The sequence below is a fragment of the Phoxinus phoxinus genome (genome assembly GCF_949152265.1).
Source record: "Phoxinus phoxinus genome assembly, chromosome: 4".
NCBI classification, from domain to species: domain Eukaryota; kingdom Metazoa; phylum Chordata; class Actinopteri; order Cypriniformes; family Leuciscidae; genus Phoxinus; species Phoxinus phoxinus.
The window spans coordinates 42,589,706-42,610,698 of NC_136879.1; the positions used below are offsets into that span (position 1 = coordinate 42,589,706).

The 20,993-nt window shown below is 39.0% G+C and overlaps 1 protein-coding gene across 12 annotated transcripts in view; it reads right to left on the minus strand.

Annotated features, from left to right (window-relative positions):
• Positions 1–2,296: 2,296 nt before the first annotated feature.
• The window catches only part of eif4g1b (eukaryotic translation initiation factor 4 gamma, 1b), a 69,696-nt gene continuing 50,999 nt past the window's right edge, over positions 2,297–20,993 (minus strand). For all 12 annotated transcript variants that reach the window (XM_079609046.1, XM_079609037.1, XM_079609047.1 and 9 more), the window contains 13 exons: positions 19,552–19,857; positions 19,340–19,451; positions 17,077–17,185; positions 13,685–13,941; positions 12,648–12,769; positions 12,382–12,554; positions 11,954–12,079; positions 11,273–11,354; positions 10,515–10,613; positions 10,275–10,409; positions 5,437–5,518; positions 5,027–5,167; positions 2,297–3,784 (listed from right to left, as the gene is read on the minus strand). In XM_079609046.1, coding sequence (XP_079465172.1) covers positions 3,603–3,784; positions 5,027–5,167; positions 5,437–5,518; positions 10,275–10,409; positions 10,515–10,613; positions 11,273–11,354; positions 11,954–12,079; positions 12,382–12,554; positions 12,648–12,769; positions 13,685–13,941; positions 17,077–17,185; positions 19,340–19,451; positions 19,552–19,857 — 1,926 coding nt within the window. In that variant the 3' untranslated portion in view covers positions 2,297–3,602. The remainder of the gene's footprint in view (positions 3,785–5,026; positions 5,168–5,436; positions 5,519–10,274; positions 10,410–10,514; positions 10,614–11,272; positions 11,355–11,953; positions 12,080–12,381; positions 12,555–12,647; positions 12,770–13,684; positions 13,942–17,076; positions 17,186–19,339; positions 19,452–19,551; positions 19,858–20,993) is intronic.

Below are 20,993 nucleotides of genomic sequence, written 5' to 3' on the forward strand. Positions count from 1 at the left end.
CCACCAATCAGAGGGTGAGAGCTCGAGGATTATTAGTGACTGATATGAAGATATTTATGAGCATTTATGAAACGGCGGCCATAAAAATGGAGATAAAACCCAACAGATTATCATTAAACAGAGGAGAGGTTCACTTATATAACGAGAACACACGACCAAAGTATAAACTCTCGTGTGTAAAAGCCTGTCTTTATAAAACAAGAAATAGAGCCACACTTCCTCTAATTAAAATATTTACAAGATCATTTTAGCTCTAAAAGATAGAAACCACACTTTTTATGGAAATCGGTTTCACATCAAATTAAATTGTAGTTACATTTTATGAATAATTAAACGGCTCATTAACGCACTTTACCTCTAGAAACAAAGATTAAGATATCCTGTTAAACATTACAAATATTATGCAAGCATTTAAAGGTTTGGCCCTCTAGTGGTTAAAGAACTAAACTGCATGCGTTTTGCAGAAGAACATTGTTTTGGTGGTGCTTGTGATTTTGAAGATGAATATGATTATCCTACAGCTGCTTATGAAACATTCACTTTTAGTCTTGAGATATTTAACCAATTTAGATGAGAGGATCTCAAGCCGTTTATACACACGCTAGTTCCTTGAATAAACAGGTGAAACTCGAAAAATTTGAATATGGTGCAAAAGTTCATTTATTTCAGTAATTCAACTTAAAAGGTGAAACTAATATATTATATAGACTCATTACATGCAAAGTGAGATATTTCAAGCCTTTTTTTTAACCCTTTATATTGGCACGGCCATTACATATTTAAAACAGTAATATATACTAAACCTAAATTAATTTTGACAAACTATCTTTTGAAAGCTTACACTCTCTAGTTTTCATATTTGGTGACTGATTTTCAAAATAAATGACAGAGGAGCCGTAATTTATCAATTTGCAGCAAGAATATGTTCATACTCCTCAGGCGTGTTCAGACCTTTATTTTGAAATAGTGATGAACATGAAAAATCATGAAAGAATGGTAGAAACCTCAGTTTGTTTTCATGTTCAAAAGATAGCATCCATTCAATTCTTTTAGAAAAAAAGGTCTGAAAATGTTTTAAATATAAAGAGAACAATAATAGATTCAGCATTAGTGATGTGCAGCGAGCTATAATGCACATACGTGATCTTCTGTGTTTCTTAGAGGATGAATTCATTTCAAAATCTGCCAGACTTCCAACACTACTTCTGAATAGGATGTCTACTTCATAAATTGTATGAAAATTGTAAAAATAATGGTTCAGACTCAAACAACATATGGAGATGGAGGCGCCCTTATATGGGCAGTAATGTCCACTAGTGGAGAAGTGTGGTACTGCGCACAAACTAAATCTCACTGAACGCTCATTTCAAGAGATATCAACCTAACATTTGAAACACAACTTGTTCAGATTTTTTTGTTGCATTTTTAGAGTCCACCAGGTTTTGAAAATACATACTTTATATAAAATATGAATAATAAAATTTTTAACATTGTACATTTTCATAAACTCAAACTTCTATAACTTTTTTTTGTTTAACTTTAATTTATTTAACTTCTACACAAATCTGCCAAATGTCTTCTTTACAAGATCTTACATCTATATTCCAAAGCATTCTTGAATTACAACCATTTAAGTTCGAAATGTGCATTTTCAGAATGTGAATGTGCTTAAGGGGTTAATTTAGATGATTATGGCTTGGCAAAGTTAGAATATTGTGAAAAGGTTTTCATAAGCTGTAAGCCATAATCATCAAAATTATGACAAATAAAGGCTTGAAATATCTCACTTTGCATGTACTGAGTCTATATAATATATTAGTTTCACCTTTTAAGTTGAATTACGGAAATAAATGAACTTTTGCACTATATTCTAATTTTCCGAGTTTCACTTGTATAACTCCAGCACAACAACCATAATGAAACTCTTCACAGTAGATAATGCTTTACAGTGCTCTGTTAGAGAGATACATGAGTTTATCTGTTCAATAAAACACTTCACTGACCTGAGGAGTAATAAAACACATCTTCACAACACTTCAAATCCTTCAGTTCCCGTCGTCTCTGAAAAGCCAAGCTTATGTTGATTCTTGTTTTTTTACGAGCTCGGCCTCGTTCTCTTTTCTCCAGCAGAAACAGAGCTGGACACACTGATTATGATTATGGAAAACTCATCCGTGTGAAATGATCTCAGTCCATGATCAATGCAGATATTTCCCCAAACACATTGAGCACATGATAAAACCAACATACTTCAAGCATGAAAAGGAACATCAACACGTTTTTGTCCTTTTTTTTTCCATTGCAATGTTCTTTATTATCTTTTCCAGTTTCAAATGTGAAAAGAGGCATTAATTTCTCGTAATTAAATACTTAAAGCAAAAAAAAAAAACGCAAAAAAAACGCAAAAAAAAGAGAAAAGAAATATGTACATAATTTCATTAAACTATAATCAATAACTAGAGGAGGATAATTGTACAAGCCGGGTGGTTAAACCGCAAAAAAAAAAAAAAAAAAAATTAAATACATGAAAAACAAAAGCCAAAAATTAATACATGGCATTAAAGTTAGCATTTTTATAACTGAAAAAAAAGAAAAAGAAAAAAAAGAAAAAACCATCAAAACCAAAAATAAAACATGTATTTACAAGGCGCTCCTGAAATGCATCTCCACTCCAAGGAGCTGAAAGGCATGTAGTATTCGTACTCTCATTCTCCAGCTTTTTTTTTTTTTTTTTTTTTCGTTTTCTCCTCTTAAACACTTTTAAAGAGTTTATTTCTATATATATTTTCAAGTCGTAATAGTGATTTATTTTGTAAAGTCCACAAAAGGTGCAAAGAGCACATCCACACGAGCTCCTCGTCACCCTCAAATTATTATTATTATTTTTTTTTAAAGTTTGAATGATTTCTCCATTAAGTGTGTAAGGGAACCGTACGTCAGGTCCGGCCGGCAGAAGCGTCTCGATGGCCAACAGCAGCAGCAGCAAAAAGGTCAAAGTTTAATGTTTCTAGCAATGTTTCATCGCCCAGAGCTGCAAAGAAACAACTGAAAACCGCAGCTCTGAAACAGGTGATGCAATTTGCATTTTTAATTAGATTTTCTGTCATAAAAAACATAGAAAAAGAGCTCAAATCACTCCACTAGAACTAAAGAAAATCCCCAACCCCCGAGCCAATCCTCCTCCGCCACAGCAACACGCACACGCTCAGCCGGTCCACGCGAAACTACATCACAAATATAAAGGGATTCAAAACGGAAAATAGAACTCTGAGCAGCTTTCTGTCACCAGGAAGTGACATCATAAACAAACGATTCGATGAAGTGATGTCATCAACGTCCGTCTCCATGGCAGCAGGAGCGAGAAACGGGAAAGTAGCAATTCTAACGGCTAAGACTGCAGCGAGCAGATAAGGCTTGTCATCCTCTAATACTTCTCTTTATCGCTTTATTTCGTTTCAGTTCAACGGCATTTTTCTTGCGCAAACGAAAAGACAAAAAAACGTAAAAAAAAAAAAATCTCCCAAATGTTTTTTTCTTTTTTCCTCAAATATATTTTATGTTTTTTTTCATCGATCCATCTCTGTAGTGGGTGTGGCCTAGACCTAGCTGTTGTCTGATTCGTCCTCAGCTTCACGCAGCCAGGTAAAGAAGGCGGTGACGGATTTGAGGGCGACGCCCTTTCCTTGTTGCTCGGCGGGATCTTTGCTCGACTCCCACCTGTAAAATCCCTCCTCTTTAATGACGTCCTCGTCATACAACACGTCGAAGAACATCCGCAGCAGATCTGCAGAGAGAGAGAGAGAGAGAGAGAGAGAGAGAGAGAGAGAGAGAGGAGGTCATTGATAAACGAGGGATATATGGCTGCTTAATGGCATTAGGGGTGGAACGGATCACAAGTGACCTGTACGGTTCGGCACGCGTGTGATTCGCTGATTAACTGCTTCATTTAACCATCATAGAGTGAAAGTTTAGAATTTACACACACACACACACACACACATCTGGATGTTTGTCAGTTTTCTCGGTCCGTGCATTCGTTCTTAAAGTGACAGCAGCCTAATATTCCTAAAAACAAAATACAGCTTTAACAAAGATGGAACTATATTTAATTGACCCTTCGCAGGGAGCTTGATTGACAGGTGATCTGACCAATCATACTTCGCCATCCGCCATTTTGTCGGACAAAGCAGTCAGGAGAGTTAGTAGATTAACACTGGAGGATGTGAGCTTGAGAAGCGGAGTGTACTGACGTCTTTCCGCGGTTAAAACAACATTCCTTCTGATGTTCATTCATGTTTATTTGATGCTATAAATGAACTAGAAGAAGAGATGATCGGTTCACGAGCGGCTTTAACTGAGGCGACACAGCGATCTGTCACACACATTAAAGAGCCACAAAACGCTATTTATTGTTTACATTTCTTTTAAAAAATGACCAAATTTGAAAGTTGAGACTTTGTTTAATATCAAAAGTAACTGAGAAGTAAGCTGGCGTGTGTCTGTCAGTGTCCTCTCTGCTCCGCGATGTGTTTTTCACTGCGTGAGAATATGGTGTGTGTGTGAGAGCGGCGTGGCTTGTCGGACATAGCGACAGTAACTAAGGGGGGCGGGTCTTTGCGAACGGTCAATTTCTATATTGAACAAATAGTGCTATTTTACATTTAGACTTAATTATTACTTTCTGTACCTGAATACAACTGTTCGACTTTATTTATTTTCATCTCTGCTTGTACTGTGTGTATTTGTTCTTATTTTATTACTGACTGTTCACTTGTTTTTAGTAATTTTTTTACTTTATCAGTTAGGCTAGTAGTTTTTGATGTAGTATTGAAGAACTTCAAATATATATATATATATATATATATATATATAGTGTGTGTGTGTGTGTGTGTGTGTATATATATATATATATGTGTGTTTTGCTGATCTGAAAAAAAATGCAATCGGTGGCTCAAAAAGCGAACATGATCCGAACCGTGAGTTCTGTGATGTGTTCCACCACTAACTGACATCCGAACACACTTACTTGGCGGCTGCTCCATTTGCACCATCAGACCCTGTAAGGCGTACAGCGCCTGCAGCTCTTTCTGCTCATCTTTAATGTAGCGCTGCAGCAGCTTGGCCCTCTGGGTAATTTCTTTAGCGTCTACTTTGTATGGATTCTCACCTTGACAATGACAGGATGAAAACAAAATTAAAGTCAACTTGACAGGATTCATCAGGGATATTATTATAAAGAAAAATAGTTGGCGAAAAGCGACAATCATAAGCAAATTTTGGAGATAGTGGAAACATGTCTTATTGTACATAATTAAATCCTGATGTATAAAATAAACATTATTTCTCATTGAATATTCAGCTTCACATTATGTAAATTAAACATTGTCAGTTGTTGAGTGTTATTTTGAAAGGAGAGGAGAAGAAAAAGTGACTTACAGATGATGGCAGACTGGCAGACTGCGGTCATCATCGCTCGGACAAACATGTTAGAAGCTGTTTGCTGCTCGTCCAGATTGGCCTGCACAGAGGGACAGGTCAAAGGTCATCGAGCTGACAAACACAGCTGCAAAAGCTGAACAGAACGGCTATAATTCATCTTAACGGAGTTCTGCTATCATATTTGCAAATGTAAAATACTGCTTCTAAAGGTAGACCGAGATGGAAAAATGAGATGGGAGGAAAAATTATAATTCAATGCTTTTGTATTTGCTTGCAAATTGTTTGTGTTCTAAAATACACACGTTTATTAGCAAAAGCATTGAATTATAATTTTGCCTCCCAGCTCATAACTTTTCCCATCACCAGAACTTTTGTTTTCCTCTTAGGAACTTTGCATTCACTCGCACAACTTGCAAAACTTATTTTAATTTGGGAGCACAAATGTTTGCTAGCGAATGCAAAAGTATTGAAATGAGATTCTTCCTCCCAGCTCATATTTTCCCATTACCAGAACATTCACACTTCATTGAGAAACTTCGCGTTTGCTCACAAAGATTTGTGTTTCTCAGTGTCTCGGAGTTTCTCGTAAGAACGCAAAAATTTCTCAGAAGAGCGCAAAAGTTTCTCAGAAGAGCAGAAAAGTTTCTCAGAAGAGTGCAAAAGTTTCTCAGAAGAACGCAAAAGTTTCTCAGAAGAGCGCAAAAGTTTCTCAGAAGAGTGCAAAAGTTTCTCAGAAGAACGCAAAAGTTTCTCGGAAGAGTGCAAAAGTTTCTCAGAAGAACGCAAAAGTTTCTCAGAAGAGCGCAAAAGTTTCTCAGAAGAGCGCAAAAGTTTCTCAGAAGAACGCAAAAATTTCTCGGAAGAGTGCAAAAGTTTCTCAGAAGAGCGCAAAAGTTTCTCAGAAGAGCGCAAAAGTTTCTCGGAAGAGCGCAAAAGTTTCTCAGAAGAGCGCAAAAGTTTCTCAGAAGAGCGCAAAAGTTTCTCAGAAGAGCGCAAAAGTTTCTCGGAAGAGTGCAAAAGTTTCTCAGAAGAACGCAAAAGTTTCTCGGAAGAGCGCAAAAGTTTCTCAGAAGAGTGCAAAAGTTTCTCAGAAGAATGCAAAAGTTTCTCAGAAGAATGCAAAAGTTTCTCGGAAGAGCGCAAAAATTTCTCAGAAGAGCGCAAAAGTTTCTCAGAAGAATGCAAAAGTTTCTCGGAAGAGCGCAAAAATTTCTCAGAAGAGCGCAAAAGTTTCTCAGAAGAGCACAAAAGTTTCTCAGAAGAGCGCAAAAGTTTCTCAGAAGAGCAGAAAAGTTTCTCAGAAGAGTGCAAAAGTTTCTCGGAAGAGCGCAAAAATTTCTCAGAAGAGCGCAAAAGTTTCTCAGAAGAGCACAAAAATTTCTCAGAAGAGCGCAAAAGTTTCTCAGAAGAGCACAAAAGTTTCTCAGAAGAGCGCAAAAGTTTCTCAGAAGAGCAGAAAAGTTTCTCAGAAGAATGCAAAAGTTTCTCGGAAGAGCGCAAAAATTTCTCAGAAGAGCGCAAAAGTTTCTCAGAAGAGCACAAAAGTTTCTCAGAAGAGCGCAAAAGTTTCTCAGAAGAGCAGAAAAGTTTCTCAGAAGAGTGCAAAAGTTTCTCAGAAGAACGCAAAAGTTTCTCAGAAGAGCGCAAAAGTTTCTCAGAAGAGTGCAAAAGTTTCTCAGAAGAACGCAAAAGTTTCTCGGAAGAGTGCAAAAGTTTCTCAGAAGAACGCAAAAGTTTCTCAGAAGAGCGCAAAAGTTTCTCAGAAGAGCGCAAAAGTTTCTCAGAAGAACGCAAAAATTTCTCGGAAGAGTGCAAAAGTTTCTCAGAAGAGCGCAAAAGTTTCTCAGAAGAGCGCAAAAGTTTCTCGGAAGAGTGCAAAAGTTTCTCAGAAGAACGCAAAAGTTTCTCAGAAGAGCGCAAAAGTTTCTCAGAAGAGCGCAAAAGTTTCTCAGAAGAGCGCAAAAGTTTCTCGGAAGAGTGCAAAAGTTTCTCAGAAGAACGCAAAAGTTTCTCGGAAGAGCGCAAAAGTTTCTCAGAAGAGTGCAAAAGTTTCTCAGAAGAATGCAAAAGTTTCTCGGAAGAGCGCAAAAGTTTCTCGGAAGAGCGCAAAAGTTTCTCAGAAGAGTGCAAAAGTTTCTCAGAAGAACGCAAAAGTTTCTCGGAAGAGTGCAAAAGTTTCTCAGAAGAACGCAAAAGTTTCTCAGAAGAGCGCAAAAGTTTCTCAGAAGAGCGCAAAAGTTTCTCAGAAGAGCGCAAAAGTTTCTCAGAAGAGCGCAAAAGTTTCTCAGAAGAGCGCAAAAGTTTCTCAGAAGAACGCAAAAATTTCTCGGAAGAGTGCAAAAGTTTCTCAGAAGAGCGCAAAAGTTTCTCAGAAGAGCGCAAAAGTTTCTCAGAAGAGCGCAAAAATTTCTCGGAAGAGTGCAAAAGTTTCTCAGAAGAGCGCAAAAGTTTCTCAGAAGAGCGCAAAAGTTTCTCGGAAGAGCGCAAAAGTTTCTCAGAAGAGCGCAAAAGTTTCTCAGAAGAACGCAAAAATTTCTCGGAAGAGTGCAAAAGTTTCTCAGAAGAGCGCAAAAGTTTCTCAGAAGAGCGCAAAAGTTTCTCGGAAGAGTGCAAAAGTTTCTCAGAAGAACGCAAAAGTTTCTCAGAAGAGCGCAAAAGTTTCTCGGAAGAGCGCAAAAGTTTCTCAGAAGAGTGCAAAAGTTTCTCAGAAGAACGCAAAAGTTTCTCGGAAGAGTGCAAAAGTTTCTCAGAAGAACGCAAAAGTTTCTCAGAAGAGCGCAAAAGTTTCTCAGAAGAGCGCAAAAGTTTCTCAGAAGAGCGCAAAAGTTTCTCAGAAGAGCGCAAAAGTTTCTCGGAAGAGTGCAAAAGTTTCTCAGAAGAACGCAAAAGTTTCTCGGAAGAGCGCAAAAGTTTCTCAGAAGAGTGCAAAAGTTTCTCAGAAGAACGCAAAAGTTTCTCGGAAGAATGCAAAAGTTTCTCGGAAGAGCGCAAAAGTTTCTCGGAAGAGCGCAAAAGTTTCTCAGAAGAGCGCAAAAGTTTCTCAGAAGAGCGCAAAAGTTTCTCGGAAGAGTGGAAAAGTTTCTCGGAAGAGCGCAAAAGTCTCTCGGAAGAGCGCAAAAGTTTCTTGGAAGAGCAGAAACATTTTTCGTAAGAGCAGAAGAGTTTCTCGGAAGAGTGCAAAAGTTTCTCAGGAGAGCAGAAAAGTTTCTCAGGAGAGCAGAAAAGTTTCTCAGAAGAGCAGAAAAGTTTCTTGAAAGAACGCAAAAGTTTATCGTAAGAACGCAAAAGTTTCTCAGGAGAGCAGAAAAGTTTCTCAGAAGAGCAGAAAAGTTTCTTGAAAGAACGCAAAAGTTTCTCGGAAGAGTGCAAAAGTTTCTCAGGAGAGCAGAAAAGTTTCTCAGAAGAGCAGAAAAGTTTCTTGAAAGAACGCAAAAGTTTATCTTAAGAACGCAAAAGTTTCTCGGAAGAGCAGAAAAGTTTCTCGGAAGACCGCAAAAGTTTCTCTGTTGAACGCAAAAGTTTCTCGGAAGAGCAGAAAAGTTTCTCGGAAGAGCGCAAAAGTTTCTCGGAAGAGCAGAAAAGTTTCTCAGAAGAGCAGAAAAGTTTCTCAGAAGAGCAGAAAAGTTTCTCTTAAGAATGCAAAAGTTTCTCGGAAGAGCAGAAAAGTTTCTCAGAAGAGCGGAAAAATTTCTCTTAAGAATGCAAAAGTTTCTCGGAAGAGCAGAAAAGTTTCTCAGAAGAGCGCAAAAGTTTCTCGTAAGAACGCAAAAGTTTCTCAGAAGAGCGGAAAAGTTTCTCGTAAGAACGCAAAAGTTTCTCAGAAGAGCGCGAAAGTTTCTCGTAAGAATGCAAAAGTTTCTCGGAAGAGCGGAAAAGTTTCTCGGAAGAATGCAAAAGTTTCTCGGAAGAGCGGAAAAGTTTCTCGTAAGAACGCAAAAGTTTCTCAGAAGAGCGGAAAAGTTTCTCGGTTGAACGCAAAAGTTTCTCGGAAGAGCGGAAAAGTTTCTCAGAAGAGCGGAAAAGTTTCTCGTAAGAACGCAAAAGTTTCTCAGAAGAGCGGAAAAGTTTCTCGTAAGAATGCAAAAGTTTCTCGTAAGAACGCAAAAGTTTCTCAGAAGAGCGGAAAAGTTTCTCGGTTGAACGCAAAAGTTTCTCAGAAGAGCGGAAAAGTTTCTCGGTTGAACGCAAAAGTTTCTCGTAAGAATGCAAAAGTTTCTCGGAAGAGCGGAAAAGTTTCTCGGTTGAACGCAAAAGTTTCTCGGAAGAGCGGAAAAGATTCTCGTAAGAATGCAAAAGTTTCTCGGAAGAGTGGAAAAGTTTCTCGTAAGAATGCAAAAGTTTCTCGGAAGAGTGGAAAAGTTTCCACTCTTCTGTAAGAATGCAAAAGTTTCTCGTAAGAATGCAAAAGTTTCTCGGAAGAGCGGAAAAGTTTCTCGGTTGAACGCAAAAGTTTCTCAGAAGAGCAGAAAAGTTTCTCGTAAGAATGCAAAAGTTTCTCGGAAGAGCGGAAAAGTTTCTCGTAAGAACGCAAAAGTTTCTCGAAAGAGCGGAAAAGTTTCTCAGTTAAACGCAAAAGTTCCTCAGAAAAGCGGAAAAGTTTCTCGAAAGAGCGGAAAAGCAATGAAATGATTTTTCCTCTCGTTTCTTTATCTTTCCCCCACACGTGCCCTTAAGGGATGTGCCCTCTGTAGTGAAGTTCATTAACCTTTTAGCGTTTGGAAGACTGAATGTTATTTTCACAGAGGCAGATTCACTAAAACCTACTGAATCCAGAACATCCTTTAGATCACACACATGAACACACACTCTTCTCTCTAACACAGACACACACACACCTCCACCCAGTCAAAGACCCTCTGGTTGTCGGCTTTCTCCTGCAGGAGGCGCTCCAGTTCTCTGATGATGTCTTCTGGACTCAGAGATGATTTACTGCTTCTATCACACTCCTCACCCAGAGTGAACTCCACTCCCTACACACACAGATTAAATAGGGGAGTATTAAACATATAGTTTATGTTTATACAAGAAGCGTAACTATAATTCCAGATCGCTACAGTTGCGGCCAATTAATTCACCTTTTCGGTGACAAACTTATTGACGTCCTCATCTTCAGGCAGAAGGTCTTTCCAGCCGAGTCCCGCATCTCTCCACATCGCTCCCACTTTCTTATGACTCTAAAACAGGAAACAGTTCCGAACAAACACTTTCAGAACACAAGCACCGCTGCAATCACTTCCTATTCATTATATAGTGCAGTATGCGGTGTGTCAACCATGTAATTCGAATTGCATTCCCTGACTAGTTCACTCTTTTGTAACCATAATGCACTTTATAGTGTACAGCAGGTATTTAAGTCAGTGTTGCTCACTTTGTAGTGAATGAGTAAGAAATGTAGGAGATGTGCAAGTTTCAGGTTGGACTTTCGATTCGATTTTAATTTCTTAATTTTCAAATGTTAAATCATCAAGCTTTAATTTGGTTAGAAAAATGCTTCTCTTTTAAACAAAATATGAAATATTGAAAATTTAATATTCCACTTTAAAATAAAAAAAATATATTTAAGAAAATGTAAATATTAATTGTATTTTACAGTACAACTGTAAAATTACAAAAGTAATACGTTTAAACGTTTATCAATTCAGCTTTTTTAATTTTGGTGGAAAACTAAAGGGAAGGGATTGATTTAAATAAATGTTTAATGAGAATCTCATTAAACATTTATTTAAATCAATCCCAGCCTTCACCAAGCAAATAAGCAAATCGGTTTTTCTTCAATAAATCATGCAGCCAAAGTGTCAGGATGTTAATTAATCAATTCACACAAACATCCTACCATTCCTTTACACAGCAGGATGAGTATTTCCACCAGCAAATCTCCAGCTTTCCCAAGAGGCACCAGTGGTTTAGACACCTCCCTACAAATACAGCACAGGGGTCAGAGGTCAGCAGGACCATTCGGTCATCCCAAGCTCCAAAAGATTAAAGGTGCAGTGTGTAAACTATAGCAGCATCTAGTGGTGAGATTGTGAACTGCACCCAACAAGTTACAAGTAGCCAGTTAAGCAATGAGCTTTCTTTACAAATGAAGAAATTAGGTTTACTTGATTATTCAGTAAAACGATGTAATTGTGAATATTATAGTCACTTGTTCATCATTTTGTGAGTGTTTTATTCGCTGACTTTAGCTTTAGCTTATTTACACGAAGAACAACACAGTGACGAAACGCGTGTGTCCGCTCAGGGCCACCGTAGAAACATGTCGATGTCAGGAGACGCGCGGTGTGTGTAGATGTAGAGAGAAATGCTTATTCTAAGCTGATAAAAACATAACGGTTCATGAAGTCTTTACACACCACTGAAAACATAGTTATGTTTATGATATTGCATTTCTGTCAACAGATTCGCCTAAATATTACACAGTGCACCTTTAAAATCTTATATCTTATTGTCAATTTGATCCATTTATTGATTTTGGATATTCTTGGCATCAGTGTAAAGTGGTTTGCAGGCTCACCTGAAGAGCGGCCCCATGGGAATTCCTCCCTCATGAAGAATTGGGCAGATTAATTCAGCCAGATATAGCCAGATATGAGGAATATCAATCGCCATATCCTCCGCAACCTCCAGGACCTCCAACAGCCTGACACGATTATGAGGATTATATTATCAGGTCAAGTCACCTTCATTTATACAGCGCTTCTAACAATATAGAGTGTTTCAAAGCAGCTTTACAGTGATAATGGGAGATTACAGTAACAGAGTTTGGGCTTTACAGCAGCTCTAGAGTAAAGTTATTGTCCTGATGAAGTTAGTTTGATTCATTTCTGTCGCAAAGATCATTAGTTGTTAAGTTAGGGGCCGCTAACACGACACCGTTCTAACAAAAAAAACATTTATAAATAGATTTGGCTATAAAGATTGTATTATGCACACATCTCTCACCCTTTGTAGTATTGTTGTGTAGATAGTGTTTGTGTTTTGACCAGCTGGTGGAACAGTAAACCCAAGTGCTCTCTAGCGCCGGCGCTGCGCTCCAGCGTCGACTCGATTCCTGACCGCACGAACACCGACAGCAGAGACGCACAGTCCAGCTCAATGACACACTGCAGCGCCTCCTGCAGGACAGCAGGGAGAACAACACCGTGAGCTTTTAACAGCCAACACACAGCAAAGCACACTGCTGGCATGAGGTGTGTAAGTGTGTGTACCGTCAGGTCATTGATGTGCAGGTACTCCTCTATGATGGCGACCGATTTCTTCTCCAGTTCCTCCTCCGTCAGGGCCGGTTTGGAGGAAACGGGAGGAGGAGTGGGGACAGTTTCTCTCTTTACTGTAAAAAATAAACGCACAACAAATCCTTTAAGAAAAATCGCTTCCATATCAGTTTGTGTTTTGTTTAATCTGCATTTAAAGTAATTGTTTAACTTTATATAACAACAGGAACAAGTAACTCTAAAGTCAATATTATTGCAATAATAGAAAATAATAATACTGTAATTGTGCAAATTCAAGTTTTAATTTAGACAAAAAAACTAAAAGTTATATATACAGAGATGATACAGATTTCTATCAACTTCTAAATGTCATTATGATGTTCCTACTCCTCAATTTGATGTTGAAATGTAAACATTTATAACTGGTGGCTTTGATAAATTTATTCAAACATAAATTAACTTAAGACACGTTAAAATAATTTAATAGAATATGCTGACATTTCAGTGCATCACTAGTAATAATAATATTACAATATTAATAGTAATATTAATAAATAGTTAACATTGTACAATAATGTTCCAATTGTTAATGAAGTAACAATGATTTTTTATTTTATTTATTTGAGTTAATTTCAACATTTACTAATACAAAATTAAAATCAAAAGTTGTATCTGTTAATATTACTTAATAAACATGAACTAAAAACAAACAGGTGTGTTTTTATTAACTAGCATGAAAAAAGATGAATAATACTGTAACAAATGTATTGCTCATTGTTTGTTAATGCATTAATCGATGTTAACGAAGTTAACGAATGGAACCTTATTTTGAAGTATTACCAGCAAATAATAATATTATTGAAATTATAATAATTCAAATTTAGGGCTGGGTATTGCTACTGACATCTTGATTAGAATCAGATTCTGATTCACAAGCTCTCAAATCTATTTGGTTCATGATTAGTTAGAAAAATCAATATTCAATATTGATTTCAGAAACATTCAAAACTATAATGTCCAGTTCATCATACCATTCTCGCGGCTGCCACGTTCCCTCTCGCGCTCGTCCGTCATGCTGGAAACGCGCCGGACCATTTCAGCGGGGCGCTGTTCACGTTCTCGACTCCTCTCCTTCTCACGGCTGAAACTCCGCTTGCCAACGGCGGGGCGATTCCGGTCCAGCCGGTCTGATCCGCGGTCGTCACGCCGGTCAAAGCGGTCGCCGCCCCGGTCCATGCGTTCATCACGCCGGTCGAAGCGATCGCTGCGTTCCCGACTGGAACTATTCCTGAGACATAAACAAAGGGATAAACTCATAAATGGAAGTATATCATTAAGATCCTTTAAATGAGATTACGGTTATAAACATGAGCCTCATCAGAAAGCCGAAGAGGGAGGTGCTGCTGTAAAGTGTTTAAAGTAATATTTTCAGTATTACATCTCAGATCATTATCTAGTCTCGTGTATAATCCATTTAGCCAAGGCTGCAAAACCAACTCCCTGTTACAAATATAGTAGAACTATCACTTCTACCACTAAAGATCGCTTTATTAATAATATTCCTGATCAGTTTCAACTTCCCAAGCATACCAGATAGCTCAGAACAACTCGATTTGGCAAAAGCAACTATTGACTCTCTCTTTTCCAGCACTTTAGACAATTTGCTATTGCTATTCAGACAAATTGCTATTGCTCCCTTGGGCAATATTAAGGGAAATGGTCAGACACCGTGGTATAACGAGCACAGGAGCGCAGCTGGAAGAAAACAAAACTAGAGGTATTCCGCATTTCGTGGAAAGAAAGTGCTATTGCATACAGAAAGGCATTAAAAACTGCTAGATCAGCTCACTTTTTCACTCTCTTAGAAGAGAATGAAAACAGCATTAGATATTTATTTGATACAGTGGCTAAATTAACAAGAAATAAAGCTTCAACGTCAGATGTTTCCAAACAGCACAGCTGTAATGACTTTATGTATTTCTTTACTTAGAAGAATCATACTATTAGAGAGAGAAATATAACCACGCAACAGTACACTACAGTATTGCATCAGATGTTGTGCTATAGACCCCATGAGGAACAATTCCATTCGTTAGTTGCTATAGAAGAGGAAGAATAGTTTAAACGTGCTAAATTGTAAAAATCAACATGTATGTTAGACCCTATACAGACTAAGCTACTGAAAGAGATGCTTCCAGAGGTCATTGGTCCTCTTCTTAATATCATTCATTCATCTTTATTTTATAGGATACGTACTGACAACTTTTAAGCAGGCTATTACTAAACCTCTTATTAAAAAAACACCACTTGATCCTAGAGAATTAGTAATTTACAGGCCAATCTCGAATCTTCCTTTTCTGTCAAAAATACTAGAAAAGGCAGTATATTCACAACTAAGTTTCTTTTAGAAAGAAATTAAATCTGTGAGGATTTCCAGTCAGAGTAACAAATTATTTGCAAATGATCCGATCGTGGTTGCATCTCTCTATTAGTGTTACTCGATCTTAGTGCTGCATTTGATACTATCGACCACAACATCCTTTTGAATATACTCGGAAATTATATTGGAATTAGTGGAATCGCATTGCCATGATTCAAATTGTACTTAACTGACTGGTCTCAATTAGCAGCAGTAAATGAAGAGATGTCATACCGATCACAAGTTCAGTATGGAGTACCACAAGGCTCAGTACTAAGACCGTTGCTGTTCACTCTGTACATGCTACCATTAGGAGATGTTATTAGGAAGCATGGCATTAGTTTTCACTGTTACACTGATGATACTCAGCTCTATATTTATTTGCACCCTGACGAAACATACAAATTCATAAAATTAACGGTATGCATAGTTGATATAAAAATTTGGATTACTAGTAATTTCCTACTACTTAATTCTGAAAAAAAAGAGGTTTTAATTATTGGACCAAAAACCTCTGTAATAACCTAGAGTACTGTCTAACACTTGATGGATGTTCTGTCAAGTCTTCATCGTCAGTTAGACATATCTCACTTTGCATGTAATGAGTCTTTATAATGTATTAGTTTCACCTTTTAAGTTGAATTACTGAAATAAATGAACTTTTGCACGATATTCAAATTTTTCGAGTTTCTCACCTGTACACATAGAACATTATCACATTTCTGTAATTCACATCCGTTAAAGGATTCTTAGGCTGCAAAAATTCGGTCAATCGTAACCGGGAACACTTCCTGTAACACCCAATGTACTGTTTGCCTCAGAAGAAGAATGACATCTACACTAATATTAGTCTCTCTGTTTATCCCGAGGTTACCGTAGCCAGCCGTATTAGGTCCGTATCCAGATCAGATGGTGGACCTGCATCTAGACACGACCACAACACATCCCTGTCAACTAGACAATCCCCTGAAGACCTCGTCGATACGACAGCCATCGGCACAGACCTATGACCAGCTTCGTCGTGATGAATCCGATCTTCAAGCAAAAGGAACTGGATGAAATATTTGAATGCTACATATCCATAATCTGATTCTGACTTGTGCAGGAAAAATTTTTGGGCGGCCGCCAAATCGAAATTGTCTCGCCAAAGCCTTATTTGCTCAGTTATTGTGATTTATTATGAGTGATGTAGATGACTGATGCGTATGAGACAGGTCGCATGTTTTCTCCTAACTGCAGGGATTCCCACACAACACGTCCCAATGACATGTCCGATTCTCAACCTAATGACTCATTTGAACCGATTCATTTTAATGAATGGTTAAAACAACTGATCTGTCCAACACTGAACTCACGAGACGTCTAAATCGGCGTATAACAAACCGGTAACAATTTACAATAAGATTCAATTAAATAACATTAGTTAAGATTAACTAATAATGAACTGGACTTTTACAGCATTTATTAAGCTTTGTTAAAGTTAATGTCACCATTCACTAATACATTATTAAAATCAACACTATGATGTCATAATGCTCATGCTCCGCCCACAACCACTGGGACTGTCCCGTATTAGCATATTTCCCGTATTAGCATATTTCCGCCCTCAGCCATTTGTATACTGTCCACCAAGGCATCACTTTATGTGTCTTGTGTCGACACGCCCCACGGTGAGCAGTTGCTCATTATCATTTAAAGAGACATGAACCTCATTATCATTTAAAGAGACATGGGTCGCTGTAAACAAGAGCTGTTTTTGAGGAGGTAAAAGCGTGTTGTTTTACACAACCATTGAGAAATTTTAACCAGAAATGTACTAACTTTACATGAAGACCCTAAAGAATCATCCTAACTTGTGGAAAATGAAATCCGATGACCCCTTTTAAAATTGTATAAACAACAGTATTTTGAGTGATGGGCAAACCTCACTTTTAGTGCACAAAGAGAAGAGATATCGTGTGTGCGCAACACCTCTTGTATTGCATGACATGATGATCATCTGACCTGTGAGGAACCCTCCTGTCAGAGTCTGCACCGCCGGATGAGGAAGACGACGAGGCTTGCTGAAGTGCTGAAAAGCGGTTCAAAGTGTTCGGACGACCAGAGTCCTGAGCTGTAAACGAACAGATGAGAGTTACATCATGGCTGAAAACTAGGGCTGCACGATTAATCGCAATTTACATGTAATTGCACTAGATTTGGCTTATCGGATGTTGAAATGGCAACGGCTGTGATTGTTTTTTATGTGCAGCTTGTCAGTGATGTACGGCTCAGTAAACGCGGCTCACTCTGAAAGCACTGCGAGTCTGAGTCGCTTATGTGTGCGTGAGAAAACGCCCTCTGGTGTTCACAGGGATATGTGGGGTGTGTGTGTGTGTGTGTGAGACATCCTCTGGTGTTCAGAGAGATATGTGGTGTGTGTGTGTGTGTGTGTGTGTGTGTGAGACATCCTCTGGTGTTCAGAGAGATATGTGGTGTGTGTGTGTGTGTGTGTGTGTGTGTGTGAGACATCCTCTGGTGTTCAGAGAGATATGTGGGGTGTGTGTGTGTGGTATGTGTGAGAAAACGCCCTCTGGTGTTCAGATGGATATGTGGTGTATGTGAGTGTGTGTGTGAGATAGAGGTCTTCACGGGTCCAAAAATTCTTACCCGAACCGGAAGGGACCCGTAATTTGCTACACCGAACCGACCCGGACCCGACTATTATTTCAAAAGCTGGACCCGGACCCGTGCAGACCCGATACATTTTTTGTAAGCTGGACCCGAAACTGCCGGGAAGACACAGACCCGACTGGACCCGATTGTCACATTTTCCACCTTAAACTGCTATTACAAGTCAATAAACCTGTTGCGAAAAATTACAACTTTTTGTCTTACCTAATTTAAGGAGCCGTAGCAGCGTAACGTTAGTAGTCTCTCCATCCTTTCCTTGTAACGTTACGTTACCTGACTGGCTGTGATGCATTACAATCCTTCGGCTCCGACAAGAAAGTTATCCATGTTATTCCTCTCGTTATTCCACCAAGTCCAAGCTTAATCCTTGTTATTTCAGCTTCAAAAGTCCACATGATGTCACGGACTCACGGTGACGGATGACAAATTAAACGAGTTAGCTGCTAACTCGCACAATAACTTTTGGCTGTTTGCCTTTTTGAACTATAATAACGATTGCTCGTTCAGTGCCATGGCCGCTGCGCTGACGTTATTTATCATCTCCGTGCTCTCTGCTCTGCATCATCGAGTCTGAATCTGACCACTAAAACTTTAAGATTGAACAAAACGATTAATTGACATTGTAAAATCTAAAGTGCGGTTTGGCTGTCCCTCACTGAAGCTCTGCTTCTGGTAACTGGTTGCCATAGAAACATGACACGCGCTTGACTGCAAATGCGCGCTAGCTGGATGGATCAACCTAAAATATGCTTTTTAACGCAATTTATTTTGAGTGTCAAAGTAAACATTCATGTTACAGTTCACCTCAGATTATGTTACTGATTTAAAATATATTAAATATGAGTGTGACAAGACGCATTTTTGAGATTTGATGACTCGCACGGGTATTACACACAATGTTAAACAGACCCGGGACCCGAAGTAATAGATTCGACCCGACCCGGACCCGGCTGATCATTTAAAATATAGACCCGAACCCGTACGGGTCCCGGGTCGGGTCCCGGGTCAACGGGTCAACGGGTTCACCTGAAGACCTCTAGTGTGAGACACCCTCTGGTGTTTAGAGAGATATGTGGGGTGGGGTGTGTGTGTGTGTGTGTGTGGTGTGTGTGAGACGCCCTCTGGTGTTCAGAAAGATATGTGGGGTGTGTGTGTGTGTGGTGTGTGTGAGACGCCCTCTGGTGTTCAGAAAGATATGTGGGGTGTGTGTGTGTGTGTGTGTGGTGTGTGTGAGACACGCCCTCTGGTGTTCAGATGGATATGTGGTGTGTGTGTGTGTGTGAGAGATGCCCTCTGGTGTTCAGAGAGATATGTGGGGTGTGTGTGTGTGAGACGCCCTCTGGTGTTCAGAGAGATATGTGGGGTGTGTGTGTGAGACACCCTCTGGTGATCAGAGAGATATGTGGGGTGTGTGTGTGAGACGCCCTCTGGTGTTCAGATGGAGCAGCGTTTAATGTCGATCAGCCGCGGCACAGACAAACTGCGCATAAAATAAATCGCAGCCTTTGCCAAATTGCGTGCGGTTTTATTTGCGCTTAATTGTGCAGCCCTACTGAAAACGTGTGTGTAATAAAGTCCCGTGAAACACACTGACCGCCTTCGATGGGTTTGGCTCCAGTGCCTCCGCTGCTGCCTTTGCCCCAACTGCCCCATGTGCCTTTACCTCCAGGGGCCAGAAGCTGATTATTGAAGTCCAGAGCGCCCGGCTACAACACACACACACACACCATTACTGTTCATGCTCATATTGAGACTCTGTAGTCTTCACAATAATAATAATGATAATAATAATAATAATAATCAGACCTTGGTGATCTTGCTGAGTCGGGTGGGATCGATGGGTCTGTTCTTGGTGGAAATGGGCACCGTGTTCCAGCCGTCATCAGGTGCCTGGTTGCCACGGGAACCAGGTGTGTGTGACCCCCCACTGCGAGACCCCATGCCCCCTCCTCCTCCTCCCCCTCTTCCATCTCCTCCTCCTCTTCCCTCCTTCTTAGACATGAGCTGCTGCTGAACTTTGGCCTGCTCTCGGTGCTCCTCAAGCTCCGCCTCCTTGTGGATCTGCTCGATGGTCTTCGGGCCCAGATCTCCTCTGCGAGGAACCCAGTTATTCTGAGAAAATAAAACAAAAATGCTTTCAAGTTTGAAGTCGCCATTACATCAAAATGGACAATTTTTTTTTTTAAGGAATATTGCAGTATTTATTATAAACGATTTTTCTGTGCACATCATTATTGTGCTAATTTCATGTTCCTGATAATGTTGAATCAGAATAACTTCCCCTCATCTCTTCTCTGATGATGAGGGCAGGGCTATAACCTGTCACTCACATGAGATCCACCAATAGCAAACCACAACCATCCAATTAATTCCCAACAGACACAATCAAGCCCCGCCCACATTTGTTCTTGTTTGTGAAGCAGTTTCACTTGATATACGGCACAATAGAGAAGAAAAGACTAGCACGATTTCCCTTTCATGCTGACTTTAAACAAATGTTCCAGGTTATTTTCAACGTGACGTGCAGCAACATGATTTCAAAGATCACTAATTGTAGTCGTCAATCAGTTTGTAAAAACAACAACCAAACAGAAGGCATTTAAAAGTGATGCACTTAAAGTATATGAGGGAAGGTCTTGCAAAAGGTTAAATTAATAAATGTAAAGGGTTAAATTAAGAAATGCAAAGGGTTAAATGAATAAATGCAAAGGGTTAAAAATGAATAAATGCAAAGGGTTAAATTAATAAATGTAAAGAGTTAAATGAATAAATGCAAAGGGTTAAATGAATAAATGTAAAGGGTTAAATAAATAAATGCAAAGGGTTAAATGAATAAATGCAAAGGGTTAAATGAATAAATGCAAAGGGATAAATGAATAAATGCAAAGGGTTAAATGAATAAATGCAAAAATGAATAAATGTAAAGGGTTAAATGAATAAATGCAAAGGGTTAAATGAAGAAATGTAAAGGGTTAAATGAATAAATGCAAAGGGTTAAATGAAGAAATGCAAAGGTTAAATGAAGAAATGCAAAGGGTTAAATGAAGAAATGCAAAGGGTTAAATGAACAAATGTAAAGTTTGCTCTTGAACTACATGAAATCTCCATTATTGATTGTAAATCCACTTTTTTAAGGTTTGAGGGGGGGGGGGGGATGGTTTAAAAAAATGGTGGTAATGGACAACAACAACAACACTGAAAATAATCCGTTCACTTGTGTTTCCACTGTGCCACTCTTTCATTCCCTC